At 52.6% G+C, this 12,277-nt stretch overlaps 1 protein-coding gene across 2 annotated transcripts in view; it reads right to left on the bottom strand.

The window, feature by feature from the left end:
* Window positions 1–12,277, bottom strand: part of Plch2 (phospholipase C eta 2) — a 58,595-nt gene that overhangs the window by 12,830 nt on the left and 33,488 nt on the right. Inside the window, exons 3-11 of one of the 2 annotated variants that reach the window (XM_052715057.1) lie at window positions 10,173–10,435; window positions 9,874–10,002; window positions 6,655–6,825; window positions 4,890–4,983; window positions 4,552–4,755; window positions 4,230–4,350; window positions 2,740–2,911; window positions 2,318–2,425; window positions 830–988 (exon numbers count right to left, since the gene is read on the bottom strand). In XM_052715057.1, coding sequence (XP_052571017.1) covers window positions 830–988; window positions 2,318–2,425; window positions 2,740–2,911; window positions 4,230–4,350; window positions 4,552–4,755; window positions 4,890–4,983; window positions 6,655–6,825; window positions 9,874–10,002; window positions 10,173–10,435 — 1,421 coding nt within the window. Of the gene's footprint in view, window positions 1–829; window positions 989–2,317; window positions 2,426–2,739; window positions 2,912–4,229; window positions 4,351–4,551; window positions 4,756–4,889; window positions 4,984–6,654; window positions 6,826–9,873; window positions 10,123–10,172; window positions 10,436–12,277 lie in introns of those variants that run through there. The other variant, XM_052715056.1, reaches the window with a different exon arrangement.

The raw sequence follows: 12,277 nt of genomic DNA, 5'->3' as shown, positions 1-12,277 counted from the left end.
CCCGCCACAGCCACCACAGCCAGCTGCTGTATGGATCTTTCACTCAGGCCACTTACCTAGTGTACCTGTCCTTCAAGCCTGGCTTGCTGCTCCCCACCAGAGGCGCAGTCTGGTCCAGCCTGTCTGGCACCTGCCTCCACCCCATCACACCTGCCAGGACAGTCTCTGAGGGCCATTCTCTCTGTATTCCCCACATATCTGTGAGCTGCTTCAGGTAGTGGGAAGCTCCTAGGACTGGCTGGGCCCTGAGATCCTGATGTCCACCCTCCATCCCCCATGAAACCCTCACCAAGGTAGGCAATGCTCAAAGCCCCTCCAAGAGAAGCCATAGGTCCCCAAGGGACTATTTGCCCACATACAAATACTGTGCTAGTATACATGAGTGTGCACAGGAGTGTATGCAGGCATGTGAATATGTGTGAGTATTGTACAGACATGTGCAGACGAGTGTGTGTGTATAGATATGTGTGTACAGGTATGTGCACATGTATGAATATTGTATGGTATGAGCACACAAGCATGCATATGTACATGTATGCATGCAGGTATGTGGGCAGAGGTGTATGTGTATATGGGTATGCATGCAGGTATGTATGTGCATATGCAAGCATTGTGCATATGTGTGTTTAGATGCAGGTATATATATGTACTGGCATGAGCACAGGTACAAGTGTACTCACAGGTATATATATGGATAGCTTTATAGATATATCTCTACATACTAGTGCCTATATATGTATATATACATCTACTACCACATATTCTTGGGCCCTCACCCAGCCCACACACTAGCTATTGGAGAAGTATGTGTCAGCAACACAGATCTCACCTTCTTGGCCTCTGCTTTATGCCCAAGCTTTCCAGATGGGGACAGTGTGGAGACAGTGAAGTCATTGGGGTCTTCACAATCACGGATCTTTGACTCCTTGATAAGAGAATCCAGCTTCTTCTTAGCAATATTTTCCACACGCTTCCGATTGGTGGAGGCCTGCCACAGCCAGAAGTCAGCCCATTGGTATCTGTCCCCATCCCAGTGAGCAGCAGAGGGGGCCATCATAGTCCCTGTACATACCCTGTGATTCCCAGTGCAGAGGCAGCTATGGACAGCACTAAAGCCCAGACACATGATCCCTAGAGTAGCGTGGTTCTGCCAGGGGGGCCCCAGGGGAGGAAGATGGGACATTCTGAAGATAACATAGGATCTGAGACCCACACGCTGGCCACCATACATATCTACATGTGGAGCAGACAGCAGGGACAGGGCAGACTTTGGAGAAACCTCTAACCCTGGCTGGGTGCCCTCTCTGACAAGACAAGCCCAGTGAGACATGGATGTACTTGGAGTGCTCGAGGGAAGACTTCAATCTGGGACATCAGGACTCCCAGGGTGCTCAGGATGGGTGTATCACAGTCATAAGTTCTGTCACCATCCTGGGCCAACCAGAGACATGTGCAGGCACACCCAAAATAGGAAGAATCTGCTGTCTCAGGGCTTTCTAAAACAATTAGCCAGCTCTGGCCCAGAGGCCTCCTGCACAATTATTTTCCCATCTGATGACTCCTCAGGGGGAAATAAAGTCTTCACTGCTTCACAGCAACTGAGAGCAGTGGATGAGCAGTGCCCAGAAGAGAGATGTCAGTTACAGAGCCTGCCTCCACTCAGCTCCCCCAGCCCCCAACTCCACTAGCAGAGGCTCTTACAGACTGCTCAGGCTCCCTCCACAGCCCCCAGCCCTTGGCCAGACCAGCTACAGTAAAGATACAAGAGGCTCCGTGGAGATGACCACTAGAGGAACCTGCCAGACAGGAGAGCTCAGCACCAGAGCTGGTCTTGGAGTGGGGTGGTTAGGCGTGACTACCCCGGAGTCCAGTCAGCTTGGACTGGCCAGTCAGCTGAGGTGCTCTGAGTTAAGGCATATGGAATCCAAAGTGCACCCCTATCCCTGCTCAGTGCTGCCTCCACTCACTGGAAGGCCAAGAGGACTAGGTCAGCATCATAGACAAAATCCAAGAGTCAGTTCTAGCAATGGAAACCAAAATGAGACAACAGTAGACGTGTGGCTGGCCTGCTGGTTAGACATGAGGTTCATGCCTCTTATACAGAGGGCCAAGCAGACAGAACAGCATAGACCCCAGAACAGCCCAACCTCAGAAGCTAGACAGCTTTGCACACCACACCAGCATTTAACCTTATGTCCATCCCTCCCAGCTGTCACTCTTCCTAACTCATCCTGGCAACCAGGACAAGCGGCTACTCTTGGGGACCACAGGCTTCCCACCCTTAGGACCTCCATCAGAGCCTCTGGCTCCCACTTACATCCCCATTGAGGAGCTTGCAGTCATCATCAATCTCGTCGGCGCTGTCCTCATCAGATACCTCACCTTCTTCTGCATCCTCGCTGATATTGGCGGGAAGCTTCTTCCCCTGGGGGACAAGGTAGGTAATAGGAGAAGCTCTGAAGGGAGTACAGGAATCCAGCGGCTGGTACCCACTAGGAGCCCTGCAATAGGGAGGGGGCTTTTCCAAGCTCCTTCTTGGAATCTCAGGACAAAAAGTGGGTTGTAGTTGTGCAACCAGAGCAGTTGCTGTTGTAGCAGCAGCATACAAGGGAGGTGGCTCAAGACGGCATGGTCACCCCAAGGGTGAGTGCCCACCCCCCAAATCTGTCTATAGACACTGTAATTCTCCAGCTTGGCCCCAGGCCAGAGCCATCACAATGATGGTCCCAGAAAAGTCACCTTCACCAGGATCTTGCCCTTGAGCATCTGTGGAGAAGGAAGCATGGTGGCATCCTCGCTGCTCACTGAGGATAGGTCCAACTTGTCCCCAAGGATGTCAGTCAGATATTGGGCCATCTTCTTTTGCTGAACGACACTACAGTGGTTCTCAATGGACAGGATCACTGGGTACCTGTGGTACCAAGACAAGAGGGATGGGAAGAGACCAGAATCCTAGAGCATGACTAGGCCCCATATCTGTAGGTATACAGGCCACCTGTACCTTTGAATGATGACATAGGTAGTTAAGTAATTAGGTAAAAGGTCTGCCATCTGCTCTAAGAGGTGACCCACCAATAACTCTGAAAAGTAAATAAATGGGTAGGAAAGAAACTGAGAAATTTTAGGGACAAGTAAAGAAAGCATGAGAAAAAAAAAACAAAGGAAATCAAAAACTCCAGGAAAGTAAAAAGATGGTGTCTGAAAAAGCCGTAGTTTGAATATGGCATGTATGAGATAATATAGAATAATGAATAAACATAACCTCATTGAGCTGGACAGTGGAGGCCCTGGAGTCCTGACAGCGGCCTAAGCCTGGCATGTACCATCAAGCAGGATAGTAGCTACCTGCTCAGTGCAGAATGAAGAGTATGGGGTGGAGCTTTTCAAATGCTTCTGCTTTGTTTTTGTTTTTTTTTAACTACATGTATATACATCTGACTTCGATTTTTACCAAAAGGCAATCATGATCTGTTTAGAAAACGTAACTGTCCAGAACAAGAAATAGGCAGTCATGTGATATGAAAAGGGCAGAGAGCAGGGTGAAAGTATTTTTCTCCCCATTTCTCAGACAAGACAGGTCCTTGAGGGGAACACTGTACCTGGAAAGATGACGCTGGCTCACAGAAACAGCCCCTGAGCTGCAACACCTTCCTCAGCTGCAATCCCGAGAGCCTTACTGATACACTCACCCCCCCCACCCCATCCCACCCCACCCCCCCGCCCAACTGCTTCTGTTTCCGAAATCCACCTGGCTCCCTGTTTCACCAGCCCCTTCTCTGCTTCAGAGTCTTGTTTAGCCAAGGTAATGTCTTCTATTTCCAGAAACCAAATTGGATTTTTCTCAGCAGCATCTATGGCCACAGCTGAGTGACAGCAAATTGAGTCTGGACACAGAGTGGCTTCCTGGGGGTAATTAGTGCTCGGGCCGTCACTTCCATGGGTGGCTGAGACCAGAGATTGCCACTAAGTGTCTGTACATAGGCTACAGGCACGTGATCATCCTGCTGTCCATTCTTACACACACCGTAACCTTTCCTCCCTCCCCTACCATGGCTCGATTCTCTTCCCCCGCCACTCTCCTCAAAGAATGATCTCTAAACAAACCCTGCCAGTTGGATATTATAGTCATTGTCCACTGGGAAACACAAGGGAAGGAGAGAAACCCAAACCCTGGATGCCCTTCCCCTGCCTGCCACAGGAGCCAACCCCCAGGAGACCAGGCCACTCACTCATTCTTGATGAAGGCATATTTGTTGATGGTTTCGATGACATCTTTGAAAAGGATCTTGGAGGTCAGAGTGTAACCATGGTGCACAATAGGCTCCCCATCAGGCCCGTCCCAGCAGTCCACTGTGGGCAAGCAGACCCTGGTTAGCCCAAGAGGCTTAGCCGTGTAAGCCTAGGGAGGCTGAGTCCCTGGACTCCAACCACAGGGGGACTCTGCCAGAGGCCCCCATGGTTCCTCAAGCCCAGCCCATTTCCTGAAGGAGGTGCCATCTGCAGCCAAGACTGGTCCTCTGTGCTGGAGGGGCAGAGTCCAGGAGTGCTTACCCTCCACACAGCGGCAGCCGGCCTGCAGGACCCAGGCATACATATCTACCCGAGACTGGGACATGAGCTGGTCACCCACGAGGTAGGTGTTGTGGGATGAGGTGATAAAGTAGTGGCTCAATGGCCGTGTCATGTCTTGGTGCACTCCATGGTGCTCAGGGTTGAAGATGTCACCAGCGGGGCTCCTCGTGTAGTTGGTAAAGCCTGCAACATAGCATGAGACTGTGGCACAGAGCAGTTCAACACGGTAGAGTCCCTTCCTTGTCCAGGCATGCCGCTGTCCCATTAGTTTCCCACCATCCCCCAGAACAGCTGAACTGAGGAGAGGACCCACTCACCATCAATGCCCAGCACCCCCTTGCTCCTATTTTCCGGGCAAGGCTCAAATTGCTCGATGATATTCTGACAGCTCTCGAGTGTCACACCATTCATCTAGGCCAGAGCGGAGGCATGCGCCCGGGGTAGTTCATTCACAGTGTGGGCTACCTTCAGGCAGCCTCCCCCTCTACCTTCCCACCACCATCACCGTTCCCTGCCCTTGTCTCTGATCACCACACGGAGGCTGACCACAGCAAGGGTGGCTGGAGGGCTGGAGGCACTGACCACCTCTTGTGCCACATTGCCTGGAACTCAGCAGTCAGCCAACTATGAGTCACACGGATTGTGGGTTACTTTCTCTGATTGAGGGGAAAAATATGGCTGCCATAAGGAGGGATCCAGCCATGACATTAAGGCGGGGAAGCCTGAAGGCCGGGGCCACCCCAAGGGTAGTGTAGCATAATGGTGAATCTTAACTGTCAATTTCACAAAAGGTAGAGTCACCAGGAAAAGAAGTCTCCATGAGACTTCTTGTCTAGATCAGGTTGGCCTGTGGGCACAGCTGTGGGGGACTGTCTTGATTATGTTAATTGATATGGGCAGACCCATCTTAATTGTGGATGAGACCATTCCCTGGGAAAGGAATCCTGGACTGTGTAAGATGGAGGACACAAGCGCAATGCTAACACACATGCACTCATCTCTCTCTGCTCTTCACTGCGGATGCAGTGTGACCCCATTTGCTCAAGCTGCTGACTCTCTGACTTCCCTGCCACAGTGGACTACAACTTAGAATTGTGAGCCAAATAAACCCCCTCTCCCTAAGTTACTTTTGTCAGGGTATTTTACCACAGCTACAGAAAAGAAACCAAGCCGCTTAGGTGGGCAGCCTTGTGGAGGAAGCAGGCCTAGCAATAACCCCGCGTAGGCCATGGTGGTGGGGAAGGGGTAGTCCTGGGCAGAGCTAGGAACTGAACCTCAAATCCCAAGCCCACAGCTGCTATTCAGCTACCTAGTCCCCTCCCTGCTGTGGTGGTGCATGGCCAATCACTGTAAGGGGGACTCTGAGCATGCAACTGGGCAAAACTGAGGGCCTTGAGCAAGTCCCAGCCAGTAACTAGGCTCCCAAGGCATGACCTCCTCCTGGGAAAAGATCCAGGAAGACCCTGGCAGGTAGGTCCAAGAGGCTGTCCTCAAGTGCCCCCAGGGGGAGCCACATGCTATCCTACTTCCCATGGGAGTGCTCTCTCCACAGGGCTTGGCCCCCCATCTCCCTGCCATCAGAGTGGGCAGTACCTTACCCATGCCCAGACCTATTCTAAGGTGGGAGGGGGTGGGCTCTGAGACTGTAGTGGTGAATGGTCTAGGCAGCAGGGCAGAGCCTATTAATGGACTGACTTCCTGGGGTCAAGTGTTTGCTGAATGGACAGGTAATTGCAGGAGGCCACATCTGGAGTCAGGCAGGACGTGGGGCTAGACAAGCATGGAGAAGGGTGGTTCACAAAGGCCAGGCCATGGAATCCCAGCTCATGAAATGCTCAGTATGAAATTTTTGCCAAGGGCAGGTGTGACCCTCTGGAGGCTTTGGGTGGGGACCCAATGCCAGAATGGAGCTGACCAGAGCCCCCTCTATCTGTGAGGACACTGTAAGCTTCCTCACTTCACTTACCTGGCAGCATCAAGGTCCTACTCTGCTGTGAAGCTTTGAACACATACATAATAGCAAAAACTAAGGCTGAAGTTGAGGCCACACCCACCGGCCCTGCAGCTTCAGTGAGACCTCACCTTCTGCTCCACCTCCAGAAAGCGCTGCAGGTCGGAGGCATCCAAATGGTCCTTATGGTTGCTGTAGGTCAGCATGAGCAGATAGAGGTCTCGGCGAGTGGACATCATCTTGTAGAAGGCGCAGAATTCCTCAAAACCTAGTGTTCCCTGATGGTCATCTGTGTCTGCCTCCTGTAACGCCCAACCTCAGGTCACCACCCAAGCTGCACCTTTCCACTCCCGGTCTCAAGCCCAGCTTCCCTTCTTCTGCCACGCCCCACGGCACCCCTCCAATGGCTCCTTTTCTCTCCTCCCATCAGAAAAACACGGTGGCCCTTGAAAGCACAGATGGGAGCCTCCCCTCCCTTACGCCATGCCTTGCGAGGCCAACCTGTAACCAAACCCCATCATTACCCACGCCATAGACACCAACACCCTGCCTTGTGAGCTGAAGCCTTCCACTGGAGCTCTTTCCACCCTGGGCTCTGAGCCTACACCTGCAGCTACAGCTGGCCACCTGCCCTCTGACAAGAAACACTCAGAGCCCTGGAGGGCCCAGCAGTGTCCTGGCTCAGGTGTCAATAGTAGAGAGAAGTGTTCTTGGTCACTGTCTTCCTTTTGCAGAAAACAAAGGGTTCACAAGATACCCCAGGAACCATTCCACAGGGTGCCCAAGGAAGCATGAGCTCTTTCCAACCTTTACAGATACATCTACCATTCCCTAGGATGCTAAAGTTTGAGGCAGTGCATACCCCAGGCCCAGGCCACGGGAAGATTCAGAAACTAAGGACACCAGGGATTGGAGTGGGCTTAACAGTGGCCCCAAGGGTCTCAGAAGTGACCCAGGAAGAAGTTGCTTGAGTTCTAAAGACTTTAGAACTTTAGGGCTTTAGTTCTTCAAGGACCTGCTGGGTGGGGTGGGGGAGCCCACACTTTCTTGGAAGTGCCTGAATTGGCACTTACTGTAGAGAGTTTATCCCAAGGGACCACTGCTCACTGTTGAGTGGCAGTGCTCAGTACCTGGAAACAAGACTGGGGTGGTCCAAATGGCTCAGAACCACCATAGAGCTGCCAAGGACCCAGGCCACAGCTTACCCAAGGCTCAGTTCTCATCCTCCACTGACCATGGGCCTAAAGTTAGGTTTTATCCTATGTCTTGTTCTCCCAGACCTAGGCATGCAGATGCCAGTCAGCAGCTGTCCGCAGACATTGGCTGACTCCTCAGGCCTCTATAAAAGTTCTAGATATGTCCTCTGTGGCATGTCACCAAATCTGTCACACCAAATCTGTAGGGCCTCATGGAGGCTCTGTGCATTTGGGCACTCATATTAACCCACTGGCTTCTTTTCCCCTAGCCATCCATGGACTGAAGAGGGTCCCTAGGAAAGACAGGAGGAACCAGAATGGGTATCTGACTGTTTAACCCAAGTGGAGCCCTGGCAACCGGAAAAGAAGCTACCAAAAGCCTTTTGCCAAGCCCTCTGCTGAGCTGAGCCCTGGTTAGCCCAAAGGTAATCTTGGGCCGTTAAACCTTAGGACCAGTGTGCTGATCCACATTCCAATCTTATCTTAGATTTAATGATGTCAAAGCCACTGTATTCACTTCACAGGTCTCTGCTCCAATTAAACAGTTCCAGACCACCATAATACTGATTATCAGAGTGACCTGAGCATTGTAGAAGGCAGCATTTCCATCCTGGGGCTCAAAGTGCTTATGGAGACTACCATAATTGGCCTAATGGGACCCTGCGTGGGCAGGGAGATCAGGGTTCGGAATCTCTGACTACCACAAATAAAGACCATTGGGGTCTGAACTGTGTGAGCTAAAGTGCAAGGCCCATGTCTCCAGGACAACAACCCCACAACTTCCTTTCCAGACCTAGCCCTGGAACTCCATCCCACCTACACACCCCAGCTGTTAGCCTCTCAGCTCATGGTCTTTTGTCCAGAGCTTCCTATAGGCAATATGAAGGAGGTAGGCCTGAGATCACCCAGAGGGACCCCAGGAACTAATTAGTACCCAGAGGCCTGACCTCTCACAATGGTCTGGAAAGCACAAATTCCTGAGTTCTACCACACAGTGTAGCTCCAACCAAGGCCTGGAACTTAAAGCCTCCAATCACATACAACCTACCAAGGGTGTTTTCCCTCCTCTTTCCTCTCGGGCTGCTCTGAGCCCTGAGTCCTGTTCCACCTGCTGTCTGGTCCTTAGTGCATCCTCACCCTGAGAAAAGCATGCTGAGCCCAGAGCTATCCTGGAAGGGTTAAGGACAGCCCAGTGCAGGCAGTAGGGAATGGAAAGTGCTCACATCAGATGCAAGCCGTCTGTTAGGCCCCACTGCTCAGCTGACTGACCCCACAGGGGCCTTCAGGAGGGCAGGCAGTGAACACTCCCCTGGTCCTCAGTGGGCAGTCTGAGAGTGTCCTGCTCACTGCCTATCATTCAGACAGAGACCCAGCTAGTAGCTGTCATTGCTGCAGCTGAGCATGACTGCCTGTCTAGCATGAGTGCACACGCAGGAACCTTTGAGGGCCAGACATAGCAGATCTGTCAGGCCAAGAGCGTGTGTGCGTGTGTGTGTGCGGCGTGTGTGTGTGTGTGTGTGTGTGTGTGTGTGTGTGTGTGTGTGTGTGTGTGTGTGTGTGTTAGGGACAGGTCCAGCATCCATGCTCATAGAAACCCCTTTCTAGGCTGCAGCAAGGAAACAAGGCCAAAGATCTGGGTTTGCTGGCTCAGCCCATTCCTGCCCCAAACCAGGACCTGCTAACGTAAGAGTTTCTCTCCCATGGAGGTTCCCAAAAGACAGAACTAATTACAGACAATAAAGGCTGTGCTTGGCTGAAGGATGCATTTTCATAACTCCTAACACCAGGGTGGTTGGGGGTCAAGGCAGAGTGGGGTGGCTACTGAGAGCTGCTGCTTGCCAGTCCAGCTCTTTGCTGGACCTAAGGCTGGGGATCATAAGAGGCCGATAGACGGGGTGTGCCTGCACTTGAGTGGCTAATCTAAGTGCGCTACCTAGATATAGCCTGTGCCCCACAATCAGCAGAGCAGCACCAGGCACAGATGCCAGGAGATGACACCTGAAGTCCCTGACTACCTACCCTGTGAGGCATCCATTGCTCTGCAGGCACACAGCTCAGGCCTGGCTGGCCACTCCCAGCTTCCCATCTGCAGCCTGCAGTAGCCCCAGAAGGTGTTCCCCCAGTGGCCTCAAGCCGGTCACACTCAGTACTCACCCTGAACATCTGTTTCACCCTCTGCCGGGGCAGATTCACGTTGAGTTTATGTAGCAGCTGCAGAACCTCACCGATGCTCAGGCTGCCATCTCCATTCTTGTCAGCCTCATCAAATGTCTGCTTCAGCCACTTTGGGGCTGAGTTAGGGGCCAACACAGTCCATGGGCCTGGCCTCACTTGTTCTGCCCTCCAGCTTAGGTAGCAGGAGTCCCCAGCCCAAGCACCCCCCCTCATCTTCCCTTCCTTGGGAAACTCTACCCAGGTGGACAATGGAGTCTGCTCCTGGAATCTGTCCCCACCCCTGATGCCCAAGGATATTGGTCCCTGGTGCGCTGCCGACGGGCTAGGCTGTCTTCATCACTGATGCCAGCCATGAGGTAGCGAAGGCCGGTGACCCAGGTACGTGCCTCTTCACCACTAGGTGAGACCAAGTCCAGTGACTCACGGTGACTGCCATGGTAGATGCTGAAGCAGCAGTTGGGGTCGAAGCTGCTGTCAGGGTAGCGCTGGAAGATTTCAGACTGCCGTCCCTCACTCACCTCCTGGATGGAGTCAATGGAGACTGCAGGCAAGCGGGAGGACACAAGGTCACCAGTGACCCGAGTGCTCCCTACCCTTTAGGCTCAGAGCACCATGAGCTAAGCAGATTGCATCTTTGCTCTCAACAACTGACACCCTATTCAATACCTTCTCACTAAGCCCATCCTCAGAGAGGCCCCTCTGGTCCTCTGCCCTTCAAGAAGTAAAAGTACAATATGCTTGACTGACCTCTCCTCATCCTGTTCTGCTGACCATAATCCCCTCCTTTCCCCTTTAGTGAGAAGACACATACACACATGCACACACACGCATGCACGCACACACATATACACATACACACACACACACACACACACACGCACATACACACACACATGCACGCACGCATGCACCCACGCACCCACGCACGTGCACGCATGCATACTGGAGAAAATAAGAGAGGGGCTATTTGTCCTCACCTGGCAGTCCAGGCACCTGACTATTCTAGGACTGAGTGTTTTGGAGGTGCACAGTGGGACATCAGGAACAACTCACTCCACCCATCCAACTTTCGCTAGCTCATCTCTCCATTCTGAAAAGCGTTTGCACCAGGCATGTCCAGATCCTGCAGCTGCTTCAGTAACTAGCCCAGCATTGCAGGTGAGAAGCCAGATGTAGCAGCCAGCTGCAGCTCGCAGGTGTGCTAGGTTGCAGGTATATCAGCATGCCCCATTTAGATTTCACAAGGTCTCTTTTGGCTGGCCTCAGTATCCCAGCTCCATGGAACCTCTGCTTAGTTCAATCTCTGCGGTAGATGAGCTCAGGTGATGCTTTTATAATGTGTCCCTAGGACTTGGGTAGGACTCCCAGACAGATATGCAGCCCATGGGTGGCCAGTGTCCCCTTCTGGTCACCAGGTATCCCCTATTCTGCCTCTGTCCTTTCTCAAGTTCCCTGGCATGAGTGGCTCCAGCCTGGCCCAGGGACCGGCACAGCACCCTATTCCTCGCATTGCATCCCAAGAATCCACTGAACCTCCAGGAGTGGGGAAGATTGAAGGTCCCTGAACCAGTCTTGTTCCTCAATCTATTCTTCTAGTTACTTCCGGGGGTGTAGGGCTGGGGGACAGCTCCCTGGCCCATCAATGCTCAGCTACTAAGAAATGGACCTTTTGCTCCTTGTCAGGGTTTCCCTTGGATGATCAGATTCCAGGAAAACTTCTGGGCTTGGTGCTCCTAGCCAGGCACCAGGCTCCCTCTGCCTGTGCAGCCTTGAGGCAGCCCTCGGGCCCAGTGTAGGGCCAGTTGACACTGGCTTCTAGAGCCGGCAGAAGCCACCCAGTCCAGAATGACTTCACCTTGGAACTCTTTTTCACATGGGCCCTCTAGGGCCCTGGCAGAGTGACTATCTCCCGGGACTCCATGGTAGTATCCTTGGTAAACGCTGAGCTGAAGCCTTCCCTAGCATACCTGGGTGCTGCTGTTGGTAAAGCCAGAGGGATCTTAGAAATTCACTTCTCACAGCCTTGAGACTCTGGTATCTTTCCCTGATCGTAGGCCTCCCGACTCATCCGCTGTGTACTCCAATTCTGACTCCCCGCTCCATGAGAGCTGTGCAATTCAGGTGACCCCTGAAAACCACACCAAGTGCTCTGACCCATGCTGAGTTATCCTTGGGCTTCCAGCCTGCCCTTGGTGTGCCTGACTGTGTGGGCTTCTGTGGTTTCAGGACACTCTCGTCCCCTTGGCTGGTCTGATAGCCCTTTGCCCCACATTGACCTCAGCATTTGATGCAGGGCTATGCACTAAGTCATCCAGTCCCCATGGAGTCCCAGAGCCTTGCCAGGAGGCAGCTGGGCAAGGACCATCTGACCTATTCCTATTCC

This window comes from Peromyscus californicus, unplaced genomic scaffold (assembly GCF_007827085.1).
Source record: "Peromyscus californicus insignis strain IS unplaced genomic scaffold, ASM782708v3 Scaffold_5__1_contigs__length_169319896, whole genome shotgun sequence".
NCBI classification, from domain to species: domain Eukaryota; kingdom Metazoa; phylum Chordata; class Mammalia; order Rodentia; family Cricetidae; genus Peromyscus; species Peromyscus californicus.
This window is presented reverse-complemented; position numbering and strand designations above follow the sequence as displayed.